Source organism: Micropterus dolomieu, linkage group LG12 (genome assembly GCF_021292245.1).
Source record: "Micropterus dolomieu isolate WLL.071019.BEF.003 ecotype Adirondacks linkage group LG12, ASM2129224v1, whole genome shotgun sequence".
NCBI lineage: Eukaryota > Metazoa > Chordata > Actinopteri > Centrarchiformes > Centrarchidae > Micropterus > Micropterus dolomieu.
The window spans coordinates 33567480-33592674 of NC_060161.1; the positions used below are offsets into that span (position 1 = coordinate 33567480).

Here is a 25195-nt window from a genome sequence, read left to right on the forward strand (position 1 = left end):
TCTGGACTTTCTACAAAACAGAACAACAGCCACACATTGATATTAGCTTTGGAAATAACAAATTGTATTTTATTAAGGAGACATACAATTTTGATTTATTTCCCCAAACAGAGCAGTCAGGACATGGAACCTTCGACGCAGCAGGAGTGAAAGATGGCGTTGGGGCCTCTCCTACGCATTATCTACTTTGTTCCAGAGAGTTGGATAGCTGAGCTGAAGCCTGTTTCCCTTGTGTGTAGGGTGGATGGATGGATTTTAGGATATTTAAAGACAGCCTCAGAAGAGACCTCCATTTCCTGTGTTGTCTCTGTGTGGCACATTACAATTAAAGACTTAATAGTTACTGGTCTAGTTGCTTGTCTTGTGTGGGTTTTGAGTTGTTTTTAGTTTTGCACGTTTAGTAATTTAGTTTATTTGCTTTTATATGTGGTTGTTGTGTTTATTCTTATATTAAGACAAGCTTAGCCGAGTTAGCCAAAGGACTGATCCAAGCACTGTGAAGCGTGCAGTTTCCTTGACTCCTTGACTGCTGTCACCACTCGGTCATTTAAGGTTACTGTTTCTCACCATCAGGCGGCCAGAAGGAGGACTGAGAGCTTGGAGGAGCTCAGCAGGTGGAACAAAGCGTACTGGAGGATTCTGGAAACACACTGAGCAGCTTTGGCCCCGGAGTATTTGCCACTGTCAATTTTATAAACAATTAAGGTGCCAATAAATGAATAAACCCTGTTTTAACTTGTTTGTTTTTGTGTATTTTAACTTTGTTAAATTCTTAATAATTGTGTTTTAAATAGTCATCCTCTGGTCCGAGCTTGGCATGTGTGTGTTTTTCTCTTCTGTAGCACTTCAGGATAGTAAATACCTTTCTGTATAAAACTTTTCTACATGCTTTCAACCTCTTTCTTCTATTTTATGATATACTGTAGGAATAACTACTGTTAACAATCGCAATGAACACTTGCTGTAATGTTTGTGTTGCTTTTTGCTGCCATATTATCAAACAACACTGAAATTCCTGCTCTGTTGTTGCAGTTAACATGTACACGATCTGTTTGGCTGATTTCTGTCTTTGTATTCATGTTGTTCACTCTATAACTCGCTGTTGCTTTCAAAATCACCAGAAATGTTTTAGACCTAATCTTTGAGACAATGTGGAGACAAACATTCACACATTAAGTAGATTCTTACTTACCAAGCAGCCGCGGTAAAGATGATTTCTCCATTTTAACTCTCGGCCATCTGAGATCAACACATTAACGTTCACCAGTCACACCAAGTAAAACCCTCCTCCTTCCTCTTTGTGTGTCACTCGTTCTCTCGTGGTTTTCTCACATAGTTAACAGGAAATAAACGTTATGTTGAGGCTCAAATTGAAAAACTGACCAGGTTGTGCAGAGGCACAGTGGTGACACTTACTGAGAGACAAATCACATCTTTTGCCAATTTAGTCTTTTATAGACAGCATGTATTAACTTGGTATTTGTATATAATTTACCAAACAAATATACATCTATAAACATATGATGAACAACATATGATCATGTGGCAATAAATAAAGGACAATTGAAAAACAGAGACATGTGGTTTGTTCTTGTCAGAAACCCAGTCATAGTCACCAGCTGTGCTCAATGTTTTTACACTGTACCTTCATCATCATCATCATCATCATTCAACCTCACCCCTGTATTCTGGCATGGCTGCAGAACATTGACTTTGAAGCCAAAAGGTTCTCAAGACCGACAGGCTTGTAAAAGTCCCCCCAAGAAATTCATATATTTTGTTATATTTACTTTTACTTACGGGTCACCTGACCCACCTGTCTGTCTTTACTTAGTTTATTTCTTCAAACAGAGAAACAAAAAAAATGAAACAAAATTGGACAGTTATTTTAATTACTTTTTTTTGATTCATGGAAATATGGCTCTGTTTTTTGCTTCTTCACTTTTAGGTCCATACAAAAAACAAAACAATTATAAAAACAAACTATTCAAATGTATACCTCTCTTCCCGACTGCTGACCTGACTCATGACTTTTAGGGGGCAACTTTATGAATGCCATCCGCAAAAATGGCTAATAAGAGTGACTGTGGCAGGCCACTGCTGAATTCAACCCACGTTTTCTTCATTTTGTACATAAGCACATGCCCTTATTACATCTGTTGTGTTTAACACCTCTGGTTTCACCATGTACCGTTAGCCCCGTAGTATAACACAGAAACTCACAAGTTAAGGCAAACATTGGCAACAGGCTATGTACCACAGTACTTTAAAGTAGCTGTAATTAAACCTCTTCCGCTTTTGATCGAGGGGTTTTAGCAAACTGTAAACCTATATTTAACCTTCCATTTCTCTCAAAGATGCTTGAGAAAGCAGTCGCCAAGCAGCTGTGTGACTTTCTACAGAGCAAGAGTTTATTTGAGGATTGTCACTCAGGATTTAGAGATCATCATAGCACAGAGACAGAACTGGTGAAAATTACTAATGACCTTATCCAATACAAATATTATTGACATTTGTGAATCGATCCATAATCCTCCAAGTCCCCATCGCGATGCATCTAAAAATCAATTATTTCCCCCACCCCTAGTAGAGAGTGACTGAGTCCAAACAAATCCATAAAGAAACAAAATCAAAACAGCCAATCAAAATCAAAAGAAGGCAAAAGTGCAACAAAGATCCACAAACAAAACAAGCAAGATTAAAAACTGGAACACATTTGAAAGAGCACAACAAGCTACAAGGATCTGACAAAAGGGAACAAACAAACCTACCGTTATATAGAGGGGGCAGGGTAACTGTAACACAGGTGAGACACATGGGACTAATAAGACTGAACAGAAAACAAAGCTAGACAAAGACACCGGACGCTCCAAAACAAACCAGGAAGTAAAACTCACAAAGACGCACAAGAACGACTTAAAAAAAATAAAAACAGAGCACAGAAACAAACGAACAACTGACAAAAAAACAAGAACACAGGAGGCGGGGAGTGATAAACACAGGAGGAAATGGCAGAAACACAACAAAGATGAACAAATAAAAAGCCAAACCCAAAACATGATACATCCTCTGTATAACTTGCAACTTAGCATGACAGAGACTGAGGTTTGGTCAATTTTGTGAAGTTTATTGAAAACTTTAAAAGTAAATAAAAAGTAAACATATCACCCTGTTTTAAAACATCTAAACCAAACAAGCAAGAGTAACAACAAAACTCAAACCAGAACCTGAACCTGAGCTTTTATTTGGACCAAAAACATGTCGACAGCTTTGTCCATTTGTCCAGGGGTCTGTATCATGAAATCTGAGGTTTATTTGCTGATGACGCAAACATTTTATCTTCATTTAAGAACCACAACACACTGGATCAGCTCAGAAGTGATGCTCTGTGGTGACAGCAGTGATGACGTCATCATAGTCATTATCCAATCCCTCCTCAGCCTGGGGGGGCGGGGTCATCACCATAGAGACGGGCAGGTCATTTCCTGCAGTCAGAGCAGGGTAGAAAGAAAATATCAATCAGTAAGTATCAGCTAAATTAATAAAGGTAATGATTGATCTATTAATTGATTGATTGATTGATTGTAAGATCAGTGAATGATTCAGTGTTACCTGTGGCCCTGTGTCGATATAAAGACACCATGAGGACAGTGGAGATGCAGTACGGACAGAAGACCACCAGGTGGCAGATCAGTCTAAACACAAGCTGGAAGGGGGCTGAGGCAGGGGGTGTTGGAGGAGGCGATGGAGGATGCGGGGTGGGCAGAGCTGAGGTTGTGGGCAGAGCTGAGGTTGTAGGTTTACCTGTGGAGAGAATCCACCTGGTCAGGTGAATCTCTGGATGAAATAAGTCCTGAAATCAAAGGTAACCTCCTCACCTGTGACAGAGATCCAGCTGGATGGAGACTCTCCACGAACGATGATGTTACACTTGTAGAGGCCTTCATCAGACTTGGAAACATGGTGGATGGTCATGTGACCTGTAGGCTCAGTCCTGATGAGGGAGCCATCTTTATAGAAACCAGCTGGGAGGTTGGAGGGAGGGGTCTTTGTTTTACAGTGCAGAGTGACATCATGTCCCTCCATCACAGGGAGGACAGGACTCTGCAGGATCACTGGTCCACCTCAACACAGAGACAAACTACAGCATTTCATCATTTACACACAGCTTCATCAACATTAACTCCACAGTCTGATCTGTGGTGCTTGTGTGGACTTCTGGATCTGGTAAGCCAGAACCTCTGTTGTACATTTTATTTAAATGTTTTTCTTGCTGTTACTGAGTGTGAGGCTAATTAAGGGTATTATAATTAAGTGCTGAAAGAAAGATAACTGTATATTTCTGCAAGTTATGTACTCTTTTTTTTTTTAGTATTACACTGAACAAAATTATAAATGCATCACTTTTGTTTTTGCCCCCATTCATCATGAGCTGAACTCAAAGATCTAAGACTTTCTCTATGTACACAAAAGACCTACTTCTCTCATTTTCAAGTGGCCTTTTATTGTGGCCAGTCTAAGGTACACCTGTGCAAAACCCATGCTGTCTGATTAGCATCTTGATATGCCACACCTGTGAGGTGGATGGATTATCTCGGCAAAGGAGAAGTGCTCACTAACACAGATTTTGACAGATTTGTCAAGAATAAGTCTTTGCCTTTGCTAAAGTAATGATGGAAGCTCCACTTAAAGAGACAAATAAGGAGCAAAAATAACATCTTGATTTGACAACAAGATTGAAGATGGTGCAGAACTAATAAAAATATACATTACATGAACATTTAAACTTAGTGAAACCAGCCATACCAAAACCTTAGCACATGAGGAGGTCGGGGTGAAACCGGAGGAGTTGCAGACTAAAACTGTCTGCTTTCCTGCCACCAATGTGTTGGTTTCAGCTTTAGTTCTCTTCCTTTTCTGAGCCTCCAGTCACTCTGTCCTGTCCTTGACTCAGTAAACACATCAAAACTAAATATTTAATGAATATTTGGAAAGATTTCTATTCATATGACCTAAATAAACATACATGCAGAGAGTTATTTGGTGGGTTAAAACATACATTACCATTCAAAATGTTGGGGTCACTTAGAAAACTTGTTGTGTTTGTCCATTAAATTTACATCAAATTAATCAGAAATACATTGTAGACACTGTTAATATTGTAAATAACTGTTGTTGCTGCAAACAGCTGATTTGTAATGGAATATCTAGGCCATATCTTACACTGGCCGATAAAAAGAAAAGATTAGGGCTAAATATTTTGTTTTCGTGGCTTTTTCTCTGCAGCTCTGCCTAGAAGCTCAGCATCCTGCAGTCGTTGCTTCACTGTTGACGTTGAGACTGGTGTTTCCGGGTACTATTTAATGACGCTGCCAGTTGAGGAGCTGGGAGGCATCTGTTTCTCAGACTAGACCTTCTAATGTACTTGTTCACTTTCTCAGTTGTACACCGGGGCCTCTCACTCCTCTTTCTGTTCTGCTTAGAGCCAGTTTACACTGTTCTGTGAAGGGAGTAGCACGCAGCATTGTACAATATCTCAAGTTTCTTGGTATTTTCTCACAGGGAAAGCTTTCATTTCTCAGAACAAGAACAGGCCGACGAGTTTCAGAAGAAAGTTCTTTGTTTCTGGACATTTTGAGCCTGTAATAGAACCCACACCCTCCAGAAACTCACAAGTTCTACAGAAGACCAGTTTTATTGCTCCTTTAATCAGAAAAAATGTTTTTAAGCTGTGCAACAATGATTGTAAAATAGTTTTCTAATGATCAATTAGCGTTTCAAAATTATAAACTTGGACTAGCAAACACAACATGTCATTAGAGCACAGGGCTGAAGGTTATTGATAATTGACCTCTGTAGAAGTTTGTCTTGTGAAAACAAGGAATTTTCTAAGTTACCCCAAACTTCTGAACGGTAGTGTACAGATACAGGATTTTAAGGCCCCTCAAAGCTCATACATTGGCTGCTCTCAGGTCTCCATCCAGCCTTGGTTAGCTTCCTGAAGTACAACCATACATCTTATTTGCTTTCTTCCTCTTGTGACACCATGATAGTGGAACGAGCTACCACATGCCATCAGAGCATGGTTGTCTCTCTCTAACTTCAAGAAGCTCTTGAAAACCCATCTTCTCCAAGAACACTTTCTCTTATAACACCTCTAACCTCTAACTTGCACTTCCTGTGCTCTTCTTCTTCTATCCCCGTACAATTCTTTTGTAATGATTGTACTTTTTTGTTAAATCTAGGTATTTACCCCATTGATAGCCATATGTGCTATTAGCTCTTACTAGTAGTTATTGCTGCTCTTTCTAGTATGTAAATCTTGTGCTGTATTGATGCTTTGTTGATGCTTTTATATTGTTTTTTTTAAAATGATGATAATGTAAGTCGCTTTGGATAAAAGCGTCTGCCCAGTGTTCAGAGGCCCTCTGTTATTGAGCTGGTAACCCCTCATTAATTAATCCAAGGAGAACCACAGTCTGATCTTACCAGTGACAGTGATGTTGATGGTGTTACTGGTTGCTCCCTCTCTGGACTCACACCAGTAAACTCCACTGTCCCACATGGTGATATAACTGATGTTACAGGAAGAACCAGCTGATCTTCCCCAGTCATCACACTGAGTCCTGGTTTCTCTGGTTGTGTTCCTCCTCAGCGTCCATCCAGCAGAGCTGTCGTCCTCCTCACAGCTCAGAGAGACAAACTGATCTTTAAACAGCTGAGAGCTGCTGGGACTCACAGTCAGAGAGGCTGGAGGAAGAGACAGAAAGATGTGGTTAGAGAGATCATTTGCAATAATTTTCTCCACATTCATTAAATATTGTAAAGTGTCTGTTTCCCTCCCCAAACACTGTCCTAAATACTAACTGTTCTATCAGGGAGTGAATAACTTTTCAAGTTTCTCACCTTGGTTTGTTGTGCAGCTCAGCAGTGAGGTCAAAACTAAAGAGAAATCACACTCAGGTTTTAGGTTTTACATGAAATGAGACATGTGTTCTTTCTACAACACAACCTGCTTGTAGTGAACAGAAAAGCAACCACACATTGATATTAGATATGGGTGTTTTTTAAATACATTTCCCCAAACAGAGCAGCAGTGTATAAGCAGAGGAGCTGTTCAAGTGCAGAAAAGACATGCAGGCACGAACCTGCCCTCATCAGAAAAATGACCATATAGTCCGTTTTAGCCACACAAAATTACCACTTAGGTTTACCTTTATTGTGGCAGCAACCTCTAGTGGCTGTACAGCAGAGACACATGAGAAAGAGTGTTACATATTAAAAATAGCCAGAAAGTTGAAGTCTGGTTGTGGTGGGTGGAAGTAAGTTAGCTGCCTCTCACCCAGGAGGCTGGCATTCGGTTCCCTTGTTAAACAAGACTGATTTATTTTGAAAATTATGTTAAGTAGCGTTCGCTATGTTAGCTTCGTAGCATTGAGGTTAACTAGCTAGCTAACTACAATAGCCTTAAAGGTGTTGACAGCCCCCCGTAGCCCCTTACCCTAACCCTGACCTTCACAGGGGTGTGTCCCTAAACCTAAGTCAGTGATGGTATGCATGTTGACTGGTGAACCCAATAGATGTGCAGATCGTCCTTCTTTGTATCGCTGCAGTCTCAACGTGTTTATGTCATTTAGCACAGGTCACGTGATTTCACGTGAATGTAGGTCCAGTCTGGACATTGCCAAATGGACAAATGCCACCAGTAGGGGCACTATTTTAGGATACCCTCATGTAAGTCATATTTGGAGGTTGTTTAAAATGACCTACATTGTCATTTAGTTTGGAGTACTTGAAGGCAGGCACCAAAGGGTTAAATGACAGACTCGTTATTTGCATTGTTTGTGTTTAATTTGCAATAATTTGTACAATGTTTGTCATTTATACAATCTTATGTAGCACTTCAGTATGATAAATACCTTTTTGTTCAAAACTTTTCTACATGATTTCCTTTTCTTATATGTTATGATTGACATTGTTAAGAAATGAAAATGAACACTTGCAGCAATGTATGTGTTACTGTGAATTCTTTGCTGCCATATTAGCAAATAGTGATTACTTAAATTTCTTCTCTCTGGTCGTAGCTAAAATGAATGTGATCTGAAAACACTGTTTGGTTGAATTCAGTCTGTATTCAGGTTCTTCACTCTGTAACTCATTATAAAACACCAGAAATGTTTTTGAACTAATCTTTAAGAAAATGTGGAGACAAACATTCACATATTAAGTAGATTTTTACTTACCCAGCAGCCAGGGTAAAGATGATTCCTCCATTTTAAATCTTCTGAGATCAACACATTAACGTTTAACACCCACAAACCCCCCGAAGTAAAACCCACCTTGTTCCTCTTTCTGTATCACAGGTACTGTTGTGGTTTTCTCGAAGGCAGTTAACAGGAAGTAGCCTTTATGTTTAGACTCATCAAGTCTCAAAGTAAATAACTGACCAAGCTGTGCACGGACACTATTATTATTATTATTATTATTATTATTGATGTTGCTGTTATTAAAGATTCAGATACAGGTTTCAGTTACGCTCCAGCGACTCCATGTTCACTCTGCCTTGCAGAAATAAATCTTCTCATTTGTCTCATCTAGAGTTAGTTACTGTGTTGTGTAGTGTCTTGTCTTGGCACTGTGGACTGTGAAAAATGGCGTTTTGTTCATTTGTCTACCAGATATGTAAGAGTGTGGATGAATGACAATAAACGTACTTGAACTTGGTGACATGACAAATCATGTAGTAGGCGTATCCTGTAGAACATCGTCAAACAAGTGCACCAGGACCAAACTCAGAAAACTTCGACGATTTTTGCTGGTTGTTAGCCAGATACTCAGAATTGTCACTTTCTTATATTTCCATTAATTTGAAACACACATATTATTTCTGCAGGTAGAGGATTTCAATTTGATCTAACCATTCATTACTGACTGACAGAGCTGCTGCTATAACATCATTTTCAGCCGACATTAAGTGAGTTTACAGAGATCAGTTCTTCATACAAAGAACTATTTCAATATAAAACAGCAACAATTGACGACTTGCTGTTCTCTCCATGAAGACCATCGTGTTCCTGTATCAGGACACTTGAGTGTTCGTCCTGGTCTAATCTGAGGTCATTATCATTGTTACAACATGGACACTTTCCACAGACTAAGACACTATTTAGACTGTCCAGCCTTGCTGTTGTGTCAGTCCTTGTGTCTGTGACCTCTCACAGTCCAAAGACATACAGGTTTTTAAGAGACTGCCCACTGAGAGACTCTAAATTTTACAATGTGTGATTTGTCTCTCAGTATGTTTCAGCACTGTGTCAGTGATAGATAAATTACCTGTCCAGGTGAACCTCACTTCAATGTGATCTGTTACTGAGATACTGATGTCAGTTGTGCACAACCTGTCAGTTATTTTGTTGACTTCGAGGTGTGATTTCTAATAGACCATTGTTACACTCTATGTACAAATACGCGGAACATCAAGCCCATTTCCTGCTAACTGCTTGAGAGAAAACCACAACAATGCCACAGGAAAAAGGAGGAGGTGGGTTTTAGTTTGTGTGACTGGTTAAACGTTAATGTGTTGATCTCAGATGACCAAAATCTAAAATGGAGGGATCATCTTTACCGTGGCTTCTAGGTAAGTAAGAATCTACTTAACGTATGAATGTTGGTCTCCACGTGGATAACGTGAATACAAAGACTGAATTTAGCCAAACGGCATCAACAGACAATATATAATTTCTACTAGTTTTACTTTAAAGTAGGAGAAGAAAACTGATGAAGAAGAAAATCACAAAAAAAGTTTAAAAAAAAAGATATTTATTAGGGCAGCACAGTTAATCAAAACAATATCAAAATTGCTCTATGGCCAAGTGCATTATCCAAATCGCAGAAGCTGCAATTTATTGATTAAGGCTTTTTAACAGCTTCATAATTATGTACTGTATCGTTGCAGATCTATAAAACTTGTTTTCCATAAGAAAACAATTTTTTGGTTAAGACCCTGTTATCATCAGTTTTTCAGTATAAAATTTTAAATGTGATGCAAAAAAGATAATTTCCTCTAATCACGAATAATATCACAAATATCTGTCAAATAAATAGCAATTTTATTTTTTTAACCATATTGTGCAGCCCTTGTATTTACACTGAACACAAAAGACAACTTGTTTTTAAATAAGAAAAATGGTCTTTATTTTACAATACTATAATAAAACGTATTAAGCAGTACTTTGTGTCAAATTAGACCAAAACTAGAAATATGTTCTTTAGTAGACAGAAAACAAACAGTTATGCCCTAAACACAGCGTAACACCAATTTTATTTATTCATATATGTATTCTATTTTATGCTGCAATTAAGAACCCCATATAACCGTGTTAGACCCAAACAATACAATATTTAGACACTTTTATACAAAAATATTATCTAATTGCAAACCAAACCCAAAACACTTATTAACAACAGCTCGGTGTTACTCAATGTAGTGAATAGTAAATAGTATCACCTGATGAAAAAGGCTAATTAATGCACAGATTTGCATATATTAGTCCACGGGTTAAATAAACACGTGGTATTTTAAATCATTGTGAATTGAAGTTCACTTAAGTGAACGAGCAACTAACGTTTTAATACTTGTTAACTGGTGGCTGTAATGTCAGAAGACTCGTGCTAAGCTAAGTGTAATCGTAAACTGTAATCTGTTTTCACGGGACACTCACACATGTTTTACCATAATAGTTCCAGGAGGGTAACAACAAGCAGAAATTGAGTGGAGGGGAGTTAAATTGTATTTATTTATGTTAGATATTTATTAGGTTCATATTTGGGTGTGTAAACTCTCCTCTACCCACTTCCTGCTTGTTGCCTACAGCGCTACAGTTTAGAATAGAAATATAGACATTGTTGTATTAATTCACGAAGAGATGAGATATGATTATACTTACAATCAAACTTATTTTTAGATGATATATTGAAGTATATTACATGTCCAATGGCTTGAATTTTCAAAATCTACTTTTACATTTTTACTTTACATGGAGTGTAAAATATCAACTGGTTCAAAGAGTTTATGTTTGAAGTTTGAATAATGTTGTTTTCATGTTTTTGTTTCAAGTTTGAATGCTTTACAAAGCACAAGTAACAAGTAATGAAATGAAGGACCGTTGTGCCATGTTGGAACAATGTGATCACCATGCAGGTCTTTCACAGTCAACCTGATACGTGGCTGCTTAAAGTAGTTACATGAAACTATATCTGTAATAATGTGTTAACTTACACCAACTACACGTGTGTAGTTTTATAAATGGTATTAATCTTAATTGTTAAAATTGATTTGTGGTTAGTTAAGGAGTCATGAAGTCATGTGAAAGATAGCGATTATGATTGGATTAAGACTGACAAGTTTAAAAGTGAGAGGAGCAAAGGATAAGATTGTATCACAGGGTGCTTTGTAACATATAAACCTCTTCTTAAAAACACTCACAAGGCCACCACCATGACCACTGACCCTGGGTTCAATAATTTGGCTATGATCATTAGTTTAAAGCCACGTTTGTGTTTAAAACCATAATATCTAAATGTGCAGATAAAATGAAGTCATTTAGAAGTAGTCTTATTGGGAGATAATTAAAAAGTACCCCTTTAAGTGCATTTGTACAGGTCGCTATATATGGTGCTTTTGCTCAGATCTCTATAAGAATATTAAGATTACCGGAAATTGGATGCTGCTAGATGGTGCTGGCAAGCGATGGCTTTATACTCCATTGGGTGGCGATTGTGAGCGGTATGGACTATGAATAAAATGAATAAAATAAATAAATAAATAAAACGATTTAGAAAGAAATGCAACTGATTAAAATTCACACATATAAGATAAATAAAGTTCAATTAACAGCCAGAGAAAAGTTAGCTCTTAAGTTGTCTTTTAAAAATCTCAACAGTTTTGTCCTCACTCTAGGGATAATTAAAAGACATCTTCTGGAAGACCTGAGGACTCGAGAGAGTTCATAGGCCAAATCTGATAAATAGGTTGGACCAAGACTAAGATTAAGAGTTTTGTAAACCAATTAAAGTATGTTAAAATCAGAGAAGGAGTGCAGAGTGTTTAAAACCGATGTAATGTTTGCTCTCTTTCTGGTCAGAAAATAGAGCTTTACGGTAATCAATCCTGCTGGTAATCAAGGCATACATTAGTGCATTAGTGAGATAGAAACACTGGCAATGTCCTTAAGATGCTAAAATGCATTCTTAGTTGTGTTTTTAATGGTACAAAACTCGGTTTATTACTTGCTGACATTGGTTTAATGCCAATACTTGCTAATACGCATCACACCTCTTCCTTTCAGACTGCAGCTGAGATAGCACATGTATTCCCCCAGTGTCTCTTTGTGCATATTTGATATATACCTGGGAACCTTTTGCAAGCACTGGTTTTATATACCTACATCATACCTGAATTAATATATTTTCTATGGTCTATAAACAAATTAACAATTTCCACTTGATTGAACATCAGCTTGAAAGGTAATGAAAATAAATTTTTTTCACTGTAAAGAAATTCAGGCATCAAGGGGTTAAGTTTGTCTCTCTGAGCTTTAGCACTAATAATCAAGACTTTAGTTCGTTAATTCTCTGTCATCCATGACTTGATATTGAAAATGCAGTTAAAAAGAGCATCTATTGGCCATGAGTCATCAGGAGACATAATAATGTAAAGCTGTGTGTCGTCAGCATAGCAATGGACATCTATGATGTGCCTCCTGATGCCGTCTCCAAGTGGCAGCATGTAGAGGATAAAAAGTGTAGACCCTAAAATTGAACCTTGAGGAACCCCACAAATCATTTCATTCTTATAAACATTCATTCATACACAACACCAAGCTTGAAACACGTTGCAATCAAAATAGCTGCGGAGCCCTTTTATTGGTTGTTTTACCCTTTGGAGTCTTTCTTTTCAGCACTTGAATAGCTCCTCTGCATTTACTCACTACTGTCCTAACAAAGATTTAAAAAAAGAAATTAGTCATCGTGTCAATGCATCCTTAAATAAATATATTTTGTTATTTCCATTAAGTAATATCAACATGTGGCTGTTTTTCTGTGCTCTACAAGCATGTTGTTCTGTGTTGTAGAAAGTACAGATGTCTTGTTTTGTTCTTGTATGTAAAACCAACCTGGGTCTGATTTCTCTTTAGTTCTGACCTCACTGCTGAGCTGCACAACAAACCAAGGTGAGAAAACTTCTTCTGTCACAGTTGAAAAGTTATTCACTCACTGATAGAAAAGTTAGTGTTTAGGATAGTGTTTGTGGAGGGAAACAGCTACTTTACAAATACAATAAAACACTGAATGCAGTTTTGATGCCACAGTGTTGCAGACTGGAGCCAAAGCTGAAAATGCTGCTTTAAAAATGTAATTCAAGAACCAGGACTGCACAGCAGGATGCAGCGGCTACTGTTGTTTAAAGAAGTGCCCTCTTTAGAAACAAAAGGTGGAGGAAAGACTAAATCATGTCTGCATGTGTGCTGACTCAGCAGGGATAATCTTACATGAGGAAAGTTGCTCTAAAGGTGAAATATATGTGAAAGAAAAACAGAATACCTGAGAGCCTTACAGTATTATATTCTCTAATAATTTTTATTTTGAATTGTCACCTGCTGCCTGAATTTTGAGTTCCCTTTTACATAAAAATGAAACCTACACCCTTTACGTTAACCTTAATATGCGCAATGAGTTTATTTATCAGCTCATATCTGAGCTTGAGATCAGTTCAGCAGTAGGAAGTGTAGACAGTGAGAAAGTAGGAATATGGGGAATGTGGAGAAAAGAATTATTTTCAAAAATGCAATTAAAGCTCTCTAACCACATCTATCTGTCTCTTCCTCCAGCCTCTCTGACTGTAAGTCCCAGCAGCTCTCAGCTGTTTGAAGGAGAGTTTGTCTCTCTGAGTTGTGAGGAGGACGACAGCTCTGCTGGATGGACGCTGAGAAGGAACACGAGTAAAGGAGGGCTGTCTCAGTGTGAATCGTACTGGGGAAGATCAGCTGGTTCTTCCTGTAACATCAGCTACATCACCCCATCGGACAGTGGAGTTTACTGGTGTGAGTCCAGAGAGGGAGCAACCAGTAACACCATCAACATCACTGTCACTGGTAAGATCAGACTGTGGAGTTAGTGTTGATGAAGCTGTGTGTAAATGATGAAATGCTGTAGTTGAGTACTCTCTCAGAGTTGAGTCTCTGTGTTGAGGTGGACCAGTGATCCTGCAGAGTCCTGTCCTCCCTGTGATGGAGGGACATGATGTCACTCTGCACTGTAAAACAGAGACCCCTCCCTCCAACATCCCAGCTGGTTTCTATAAAGATGGCTTCCTCATCAGGACTGAGCCTACAGGTCACATGACCATCCACCATGTTTCAAAGTCTGATGAAGGCCACTACAAGTGTAACATCAGCGGTCGTGGAGAGTCTCCATCCAGCTGGATCTCTGTCACAGGTGAGGAGCTCAAAGATAATTCTCAAACTGATCTCATTTTGTTTTCTACATTGACTTTAGCAGGTTTCAGGACAGCAGAGATGATTCATAATGTGACATTTCTAACTAAATTTCTTAACGTTCAACCCACCGTTTGATATTTGATCTTTTTTACTCTACCTAACCTAAGTCAGAATTTGCAGAGTGTGAAACAAACAATATCCAGCAGAGACATCCAATACGTCACAAAACCAAGCAGAGACACTCAACCAACAATGATAATGAACCGACAAGGACTGAACAAAACAGAAGGCAATATACATAGATCAGCCATAACATAGGGAAGTAAATAAAACTGATTATTATGTTACCATAGCACCTGTCAGTGGGTGGAATATATTTGGCAGCAAATGAACATTGTGTGCTCAAATTTGATGAGTGTGAAGCAGGAAAAATGGGAAAGTGCAAGGATTTGAGTGACTTTGACAAGGGCCTAACTGTGATGGCTGACTGCGTCAGAGCGTCTCCAAAACGGTCTGCAGTGGTCAGTACATCAAAAGTGGTCCAAGGAAGGAAAAGCTGTGAACTGGCGACAGGGTCATGGATGGCCAAGGCTCAGTGATGCATGTTGGATTTGAAGGCTGGCCCGTGTGGTATGATCCAACAGACCAGCTACTGTACAACACCAAAACCCAAAATCATGACAGAAACCCAAACCCCCACCCCAGCGAGCCCTTGGTGTTTGGAGTCAGAGTCAGAGTCCAGAGTGTGGTTGTGAAAAGGAAAAGGATCAGATGCGAACAGTGAGGCGAACAGCAGAGGGCAATACAGGTGGACTGAACAGTTCCGGGGGGAAAACCTGGAGGTCAACCCAACAGGCTGAGCAGGTCAGGAGGTCAACACGCACGTCTATGCTGGGGAACAGGCAGGCTTCTAGCTGGTTGAGCGATAGCATGCAGGAAGCTGTTAGCATGTTGTAGAATGTATCATTCATTTATTTTAATTTCAATGCTTAATTAAAGTTTTTTGTACATTTTAGTGAAAGCCACCCCCTCTCCTCCCGTTACCTCTTCCTCACCCACCTCACCTCCTGGTTCCTCCTCTCCTCCTCTCTCTGTTCAATCTTTCTGTGTGCTGGTTCTACTGGTTCTACTGATTCTTCTGGTTCTACTAGTGAGACGATGCAACCGTTGGAAACTTAAAGGTTAGACACAGACTTTGACAACAAATTAACATTTTATTTACAGCTATGTGCTGCAGATCACATTTAGTGTTGATACATTTCAATTAACACTTCTGGATGTAAAAATAATTTACAAACTGTTAATTTAAAGGTCCAGTGTGTAATATTTAGGAGGATCTATTGACAGAACTATGTTTTCAGTGTATAAAGACCTTACATAATAAACCATTAAGTTTTTATTACCTTAGATGAGCCATTTCTGTCTACATACACCGCGGGGCCCCTCACATGGAAATTGACAATTTGCGCCCGCATGTTTCTTCAGTAGCCCAAACTGACAATAGTCTCTACAGAGCGTGTTTCGTCATTACGTTCTTCTTCTTGTTGTGTATACGCTCATCATAATCTGGCCGTGGGTCACATATTATTGCAGCATGCCAGTTTTGGTGATGGGACATAATCACTGAGAGAAGTAACGTCTTTCGCTTGTCAATGTTGTAAAATATGTAGTTGGATTGTAAATTCGTGTAACGTTATTCTCCAGGATCTATTTTGGCTTTTCCAAGTTTACTAATAGAACAAAGTGGAGAGGACCCTTGATCCTCACCTGACTATGCCTTTGTAAACTTCATATCTATTATGTGGTTTATAATGGACTGTGTGGTACGGAAACAGTGACAAGGTCACACAATCTTGGCTACCATTTTCCTGTTATCTGTCAGTAGCCAAAGGTCATACTTGCACTAGATGTGATTTTTGAGATGTTCTTCATATACTTTTCTTAGTCCAAATGAGAGAACCCTCCCAAGATTTAACAAATTGTATGATTACAGTGCAGTAAAATAATGTTTTATGCAATAAATGTAGCACTTCAGTTCTTGGTGTTGCTGTTGTTTGATAAACAAGTAACAATAATATTCACAACAACATATGGTTTTACTCAATAATTAAGTAAATATAATTTCTTTATATAGCCTATCTATCTAAAGAAACCTAATTTCTTGAACGACTCTGCGCTGTCTCAGACGACGACATCTTTTGTCTTGTGTTAGCCACCGTGGCTATCTTTACAACCTCACCGCTAGATGCCAGTAAAACTTACACACTGAACTTTTAAGTCAGACGTCCATCAGGATTCTCATAAATAACATTACTGTGCAATAAAACAATCTCACCACAGGCTCCATTTAGTGAGCTGTGGAGCTTTTGATTACATCACATGGTCTTCATTGATTAAAATTTCTGCTCGTTTTGGCTCATTCAGCTGCTGAAGTAGAAGTTGGGGATGATGACATCCCAGATGACATCACAGATGACATCACATACAGTGATATCAAAATATCACATCGCCTACAGCAGCCAATCAGACGCAGCAGAGGTAATGGTGTTTTATTGATTCTGTTTTTCAGGGACAGTGAGTGTGTGTTCTTGTCCTTTGTTGTGTTCTTGTTCTATGTCTTTGTGAGGACCAGTTTGAGGTTTAGACCTTGAGAGGACATATTTATAAAATGAGGATATATTGGAAAGTATGTTCATAAAAGTAAATCAAATGTAAAATCAATGTTTTTTGGTCAATAAAGTCTGGTTTGTTTTGGCTCATGATGTGTATTGCATGTCGCGTTATGTTTTTATTACCTTAGAATGCGCCATTTTTATCTACATACACTGCGGGTCCTTTTACATAGAGCAAGACATCGCCATGTTTTGTCGCCATGTTTCTACAATAGCCGAAATGGACAGACTGCACTACAGAGTGTGTTTCGTCACCACTCATATGTACGAAAACTAAGAATAAAAAGAAGTAATGTTACTACTAGTAGTAGTTGACGGGTTAACTAGAACTAAGAAGAGAAGGGAAATTTAGACAAATGGAGGACCATACATGTTATTTAGCACAGAACCAACAAAGCATGTCAGCCACCATATCTTCTCCTGCACGCTTGTAAAGGGAGGGGTGAGTAGTGAGTGATGGTGCATTCATGTGGTGTCGGAATAATCAGAATCTTTTTTTCCTTAAATTGTTATTGCAAGAAGAGAAATAAAGTGTGTATGGGACACAAAGAAGTAAAGGTTCATACAGTGATCAATCCTTAGCTCCATCAGAGAGACAATAGTTTATAACTACAGTTTTTTTTATTTTTTTGGTTTTGCTGCTTAAATTCCCCACGTCATTTGCCATGACTTTCATGCACACATGGAAACTTTTAACATGACTGACAGCAGCCTTTCTAATCATGAAAGTAAATTGAAAACACTCACACATCAATACAACACAAAATTAAAAAAAACAGTGGAAGAGAGAACTGTGACCCACGACTGGTTCATCATAGTTTATAATAGACTCCAGTCTGCAGTGGAGTTCAGACACTTCACTGATAAACCACAGAGCTGCAGAGGAACATTAGGCTTCATGATCAGACACAGTTTTTCACGTCCACGTGTTCGTCCACATCCCCTCTCTGCTGTGAGTTTGGCATTCAGTCAATTGATGGTTTCAATAATGCGCCATTCATCCGCCATTTGAATAGCAATGCGCCAAGGTACAAGCAAACCTTATTTTTAAAGGGAGATGATGTGCGTCTGCATCTTTTTTTTCCACTCTGCACATCAAACCACAATCAACTTCCTCCTTTTGACTCCAGTGAACTGTGGTGTGAAGCTGGTGTTGTTTCTCACTACAGTGTGGTCTGCTTTAGCTGATGGTGATGTGTCTGTATATTTTGTGCCTTGAGCTGAAATGTGTTGTTTTGTGGTCATCTAGTTCCCCGTTTCAGATAAATACTCTTCAATTATATTTGGTCTTTCACCTTTCACATCTGTGGTGTTAAGAAAAAGATAACTTTTAAACCTGCTGCCGTTTATAGTCTATTATAAAACTTATTGTAATTCTACATGAAAAACAATAAACTTCTTTCTATAGCAGTAGTATTATTGTGTGTTGCTGTACAAGTAGTAGTGCTAACACCAGTAAATATACTCAGCACTAGTCACAGCTGTAGTACCCGCAGTTATGTAATTAGTATGTATTTTATTTTCCAGAGAGTGAACCAGTTGCAGTCTACTCAGCAGTGAGAGGAGCAGGAGACGTCAGTTATGGACAAATAGTCATCAGACCACACAAGACGAGAGGTACAGCTGCTCTTTATGTGTGAACTTTGGACAGAGCCAGGCTAGCTGTTTCCCCCTGATCCCAGTCTGTATGCTAAGCTAAGCTAACCACAACCTGACTCCAGATCTATCTTCTCATCTATCTATCAACTATTCCTTTAAAGAGATGTGGGTAACAAGAAGGTCAGACGGACTAAAAACCAGTCAGGACAGGAGGGTTGTTTATCTATTAGCAAGTGGTCTTCATTATTTTAAATATTGAGGCATTTTGTATAATTTAGCAGATTCACTTTTTGGGGTAGTTTCTCCAAAATGGTTGTGAATCCTGGCATGTCGTTCACCATGGAAACAGGCAGACATTAGCTATTATTGCTTAAATAAATATGATATGTAACACATAACCAGAGTAAGGGAAAAACACATTCTAACATTAAAAGGGATACTATCGATTCTGCAGAGAGATTGTTGATTTTTGAACTCAGCTGCCAAACACAAACACCCCTTCTTTCAGTGCTCCCTCAGAAGCTCTGTCCCCCAAATTCATGGCCGCAAATTACCAAGGCCACCAGTGCAACTGGCAGGATCCACAGTCTGCTGGCCGACTGCAAGTTAGCCTCAATAAGGTGGAATGTTTTTAACAGTGCTGTAGAAAGTGTGATCAAAAGCCTGTCAATGTTTAAATATGTGTTGAATCAAAATACTTTTCTAGTGTAACCCATGAGAGTCTAATCTATGTATCAGTAGGATTAAAGATTTAGATAGATCAGCATGAAGACATTGGTAGCATGTTACATAAGACTCCTTTAGTCTGAAGCGTAAAAGATGTAATATTTATGACAATGTCTGTCTAATAACGATGGGAACTGGGTTTAAATTACATTTCACAATAAACAATTTAATAAATACTATTATAATGCTTGTTAGCTTAGCTTAATCTGAAAATGTTATTTTTTCAGCTTGTGACTTCCTGTTTTCATAGCTGATTGCTCCTGATTGGACGGCACTACAGATGTTTCCTAGCCACAGATTCAGATCACAATCAAGTTTTTACTAGCTGGGACGTTTCTTAAGTTTTACTGGTGCGACCTGATTCAGTGAAAGACTAGTTTGAAACTCTTGTTAGTTCCTGAGAACTGAGTGAAGCAGAGTTGTTGTCTGGTGACGGAGTTTCTTTGTCTCCAGCAGTTTCTCATGTTGTTTAAACTGTTTGTGTTTGTGTGTTCAGAATTTCCAGTAGAGTCAGAGGTCGTCTACTCTTCACTGAGGTAGACCTTCACACCTTCACACCAGTCCAACCACTGATGTCCAGCTGGCCTGGAACTGGTCCCCAGAGCCCCTCACACCTCAGCACATCCATTTATTAGATTTCACTGTTAAAGAAAAATTCGACTCAAAGAGACAAACAAGTCAGATTTAGTGAATGTTTTAAACATTTGTTGTAGTTTCATTTTATTTCTACAGAACAGAGTCTGATGATAACGTCATGTTGTTTTGTTGTTAATGTAATACCTAACTTTACTTTTATTTATATCTCACTCATGTTTTTGGACTCTCCCTAAACTTGTCTGGTCTGGTTCTTGTTTTTCTCCTGTGGTTCTGTGGGTTTCACAAAGCTGTTGGATGGAAAATGTGACGTTTTCTGGTTTGGCTGTGGCTAACCGATACACACCTCTCTTCAGTGCAAATAGATAAAAATAATCAAAACCACAACCGCAGACTCTAAACATTATGAGTGTCATTCAGCTTCAGTACAGAGTCTCTGTTTGTGTGTTGAATAGTGTTGATTCTGCAGTCAGTGAACTACTGAGAAGATTTAGTCTGTAAAGTTTCTTCTATCTGAATTAAGACTTTTAAACATCAAACATCATATAAATCATCAGGTCCTGGTTTTCATGACACTCAGAAACAGCGACATGACGAAGAGATCAACTTGGTTTCAAGCAGCAGTCAGGTTCTGTTGTTACCATTGAAACAGGTTTTACCTGCTGTAATAATAAGATTAAGAATAAGAATAATAAGGCTGTAATCCTCTTGTTCATACTGGACATTAAGAGATCTCTTACTAATGTGCTTCTAATAGAAGTGAAGGCTGAAGTGATAATTACAGTTTGACCATGACGTCTCCTGGGGAGAATATAAGCAAATATACAGTACGCTGTTCTATGACACACACACCTCTTAGACTGTGATGAATTTTATTATTTTATTTGTTAAAAAATATAGTTATTGGTACAGTAGCACCGCAACACACACTCCTTTTCCTTGTCTCTCAGTCCGTCCCACTGAAGACGTGAGGAGAGAGGAAACATGGAAACATGTTGTTTAGAGACATGAGACGTTCTTTCTTCTGATGCCACGTCTGTTTCTGATGGCGATCGCACAGCTGGATCCCAGCTGGATCAGCTTTCAGTTGCTTTTAGTTTATAATTTGTATTTTCACGTCTGTCCTGTCCTAATAACAATAAAGATGCACAATGAACTTCCTCTGCCAGCACAGCAGAACTATTATTTGGTCTCAGTGTGTTTCTTCTCTGAGTAACTGTTGGACAAACATCTGCACATTAATCAGAGGAGCCACAGTGTATAAATGGACTTCAATGCTCAACAGTGAAGTCAGTGTTAAGATATCTCATGATTGGACACAGTAGTTTTATTAGGCCTCTACATTCAAAAACATCCAGAATAGTGCAAAGCAACCGAACAGATCAAGTGTTGCTGACATTAATGAGTTATGATATTATGTGAGCATTTAGCGTCACTTTCCTGCAGGACTTTTTTTCTTTTAATGTGCTCACTCTCACTGTCACCTCCACCTTTTCGTCTTCTCTCCTCCTCTCCGTGCTGTCCGTTTGCTGCTCAGCCCCGCCCCTTGTCACCGCCCTCCTCTGGCTTGTGTTTAGATTGGTCTACCACCTGGTGGTGTTTTGTCTGTACTGCATCTCTATGGGATTAATATCCTGACATGATTCAAAACTGAAAATAAAGCTCTGAAAGGTTGAAACAAATTGTTTGAAAGCTCAAAATCTTTCAAAAAAAAACTATTTTTCAGACTTTCAAATTTGTCAGTGTTCTCCCAGTGTATTAGTTTTTTTTCGAGGTTTGAAACCTTGTAAATGGTGATCTGAAAACTGGTGTGTTAATGTGTGAAAAAAAGTTTTGAAACTCTGAGGTTTTGAAATTGAGGTTCATATTAATTAATACTTGCATACAGTGCAATTTATTCTCATAAATAAGGTGAACAGGAGGACAAATTATATTTAAATTGATGCCGTTTTCAATGCGTCAGAAGCAAATAAGAATGCATAGTTTCATGTATTGTTATCACTGTGCGCCAGCGTGTGGATGTGATGCACCGCTTGTAAAAACACATTATGGAAAAATAACACTGCTTTATTGTCATTTGCAACAAGTCATATTTCTTTTAACTCATCGCAAACCTCGTTAAGTGAGTGGGCTGTTTGTGTAGCACAAGTGGATCGCATTTGATTTATTCTCTTTTAAAATGAGGGACTCCAAATTAGTACTTGTGTTATCCCATCTTGCGTGTGTGTGTGTGTGTTAATTAGTTAATTATCATTAATATTAATGAGGGGTGTTTCAGTGACCATTTATTCACTGATCATATATATAACTGTGGGCGTTTGAAGGGTCAGACATGGAGCTCTCTCACATGCGCAACATTAAAGAGAATTTGCTCACAAATGTGCGTAGGCTACGCAAGTCTGAATATTTTTGGGGCTTTTGGCCGTACGTACACTTTTTGTGAATAAAATGGAAATAGTAAAAACTTTAAAACATAATGAAAAGAAACATTTCTCTCTCACATTTTAGTATAGTTCTGTGATGAACCAATAACAGCTGGATAAATAATCTCTCTGTATCTCTATACAATGTATCATACAACTCTGTATGATATATAATAAAACTGTAATAATAAAACTATATAAATATATATAACATTTTCATTCTTTGTTTCACATTCATATTCATTGTTGACAAATGACTAAAATGAAGTGTGTTTTAGAGTCTCTGTTATACTTTAAATAAACAGAGTCCCACAGGGTTGTTTTTGTAACCTGATACCTGGAATCTCGGGTGTTCTGTTTTAGTTGAGGTTTTGAATGTCTCTCAAACCGTGTTTCCATCAACGTTTTTTTATGTGCAGTTTGAAGTGTCGCATTAGAAAAGGTTGATGGAAACGGCAAAACAAAATTTAAAAAATCCTTAATTTGGCAACAACAAAAATTTACGCCGGTTTGAGGTGGTTTTTCCCTCGAACGAAAAACTGTTAATGTGCTAAATGGGAGAAACACTTTTGATGAATAAGTTCTGACGTAGCGAACTTGTAACTTACGTATGATCAGCTGTTTCCGCAGTCGGCGTCTTGCCAGATATACCCAAAACGTGTGGAGACATGGTTGGTACCAGCTGCTTGAAACTCATTCCTGAGGACCTTGCTCCATTTTTCTATGATCAACTGTTCAACTGTTGACTGGTTTTGCTTGCTGTAGCCTCGTTTATTCGCTCTAAACCAGCTATTTTTTATTTTGCGATATTCCCGCTTAAAATTCACATGGAAATTACATGGAAACGTGGCTTCTATTGATCTGATAAATGAGGAACAACAGACCTGCATCAAAGAACAAAATGTGTAATGAATACAGCATGGACCAAAACTAAAACACAACTTGAGTCCCAAAATAGAGTTCGAAGCATCAAAGCAGAAGATAAACAAACATGGTAACCTAACATTCCTGCAATACTTTCCAGCAGATTAGAATTAAAGGAGAGAGCATGACACTTATGGCTTTTGTATAATTCATATGAAGTACATATTATGTAATTCTACTTTGTAGATAATAATTGTTAGGAATGTGGTTATTGTGTTCATGTCTTTCCTTTTTATGTCTGTTTTTGGTTCTGTGGCTCTCTGTGTAGTCTTGTTTAGTTAGTTCCTAGTCCTGTACATTAGTTGATATCTTTTGTGTTTACTCCTGGTCTTGTGTTGTATTCCCTTGTTCATTTACTGGTTCTGTTTCGCTCTACATCTCAGCCCTGTGTCGTACTTGTGCATTCTTGGTTAATCACTCTGCCCCATGTCTGCTTGTCTAAGTGTTCTCTCTGTTTTCCTGTTGTCTCTCTGCCTCCCTCGTTAACCTGATCCCAGTCACCTGTGTTGCTCCCACCCAGCTCGTTAACCCATGTGTGCATATATACTTGTTTGTTCCCTCAGTCTGTGTCTGGTCATTGTTGCTCCCTGTCAGTCGTGGCTTCAGTCTCACAGTCTCACAGTCTCGTAGTCTCGTCCAGTGTTTTGTCTTTCTATTTTCTTTTTGGTTTGTTTACAGAAGTAAAAAGAGTTTAATCCACTTCTTTGCTTAAATGTTACTTGGTTAAGTGTGTTGGTAAGGTGTGGACTTGCAAACCAAGGGTTGAGGGTTCAAGTCCACCTCAAGACATCTTTAGGGGTGGTGATGAGACAGTGGATAAGATACATGCCTTTGGTGTGAGAGACCGGGTTTGAATCCACAGTGAGATACCGATATGTCCCTGTGGTTATATCCTTTTAATGTCATTTGCTTCATATATCAACAACATGACACAAGTCTTATATAAGGCATCATCCAAATCCAAGACAAAACATTTTCATTTCATTAGCTGTGATCTGAGACACACAGAACTCTTTCCACCTGGTTTCAACATGTTTGGTTTGTGCTCTGTCTGTGACATTTCAGACATCAGAGACTGTTTTTCTGTTTAAAGCTGTTAGTAAGTAAAGTTTATTTTCATAGCACCTTTCACAGATAAAAATCGCAAAGTGCTTCACAATAAAATAATAATAATCTTTATTTGTAGAGCACTTTTCAAAAACAAGTTACAGAGTGTTTTAACAAGTGTAAAGACAATAATACCCAAAAAAACAACAATAATAAAAAAACAATACAAGATAAAAGCAAGAAAACATTGAAAAGACTAAAATACATATTTAAGATAAATATAAAAGAAGTAAAATAGAATAAAAGAAAAGGGATAAAATAAAGTCAAATAAGATCGGGAAAGGCTCTCCTATAAATATGTTTTAAGAAGGGAGTTCACTGACTCAGCCAACCTGATTTGCTCGGGCAGGCTGTTCCAGAGCCTCGGGGCCCTGACAGCAAACGCTCTGTCCCCTTTAGTTTTCAGTCGAGACTCTGGAACAGACAACAGACCTCTGCCCGAGAATCTCAAGGTACGTGCTGGTGCGTATGGGACTAAAAGGTCAGAAATATAACAAGGCGAAAAGCCATGAAGAGCTTTAAAAGTGATCAATAGAATTTTAAAGTCAATTCTAAAACATACTGGGAGCCAGTGTAATGAAGCTAAAACAGGAGTAATGTGGTCATATTTCTTTGTTCTGGTTAAAAGCCTGGCAGCTGAGTTCTGGACAGT

The 25195-nt window shown here is 38.4% G+C and overlaps 1 protein-coding gene and 2 long non-coding RNA genes across 3 annotated transcripts; 2 read left to right on the top strand and 1 right to left on the bottom strand.

Annotated features, from left to right (window-relative positions):
- Positions 1-3178: 3178 nt before the first annotated feature.
- LOC123979939 (Fc receptor-like protein 5) lies at positions 3179-6814 on the bottom strand. Its single transcript, XM_046064048.1, has 5 exons — positions 6809-6814; positions 6490-6703; positions 3879-4124; positions 3613-3804; positions 3179-3485 (listed from the first exon to the last, which is right to left on the bottom strand). Exons 1-5 carry the CDS (start codon positions 6812-6814, stop codon positions 3373-3375), a joined length of 771 nt encoding a protein of 256 aa, XP_045920004.1. The 3' UTR covers positions 3179-3372.
- An 8758-nt stretch (positions 6815-15572) lies between these two features.
- On the top strand, positions 15573-18781 carry LOC123980964. Its single transcript, XR_006827622.1, has 3 exons — positions 15573-15679; positions 16923-17036; positions 18698-18781. It is a non-coding gene; the product is annotated as an uncharacterized LOC123980964 (long non-coding RNA).
- Positions 18782-19291: 510 nt separating this feature from the next.
- LOC123980960 lies at positions 19292-21245 on the top strand. Its single transcript, XR_006827617.1, has 3 exons — positions 19292-19389; positions 19992-20031; positions 21040-21245. It is a non-coding gene; the product is annotated as an uncharacterized LOC123980960 (long non-coding RNA).
- Positions 21246-25195: the final 3950 nt, after the last annotated feature.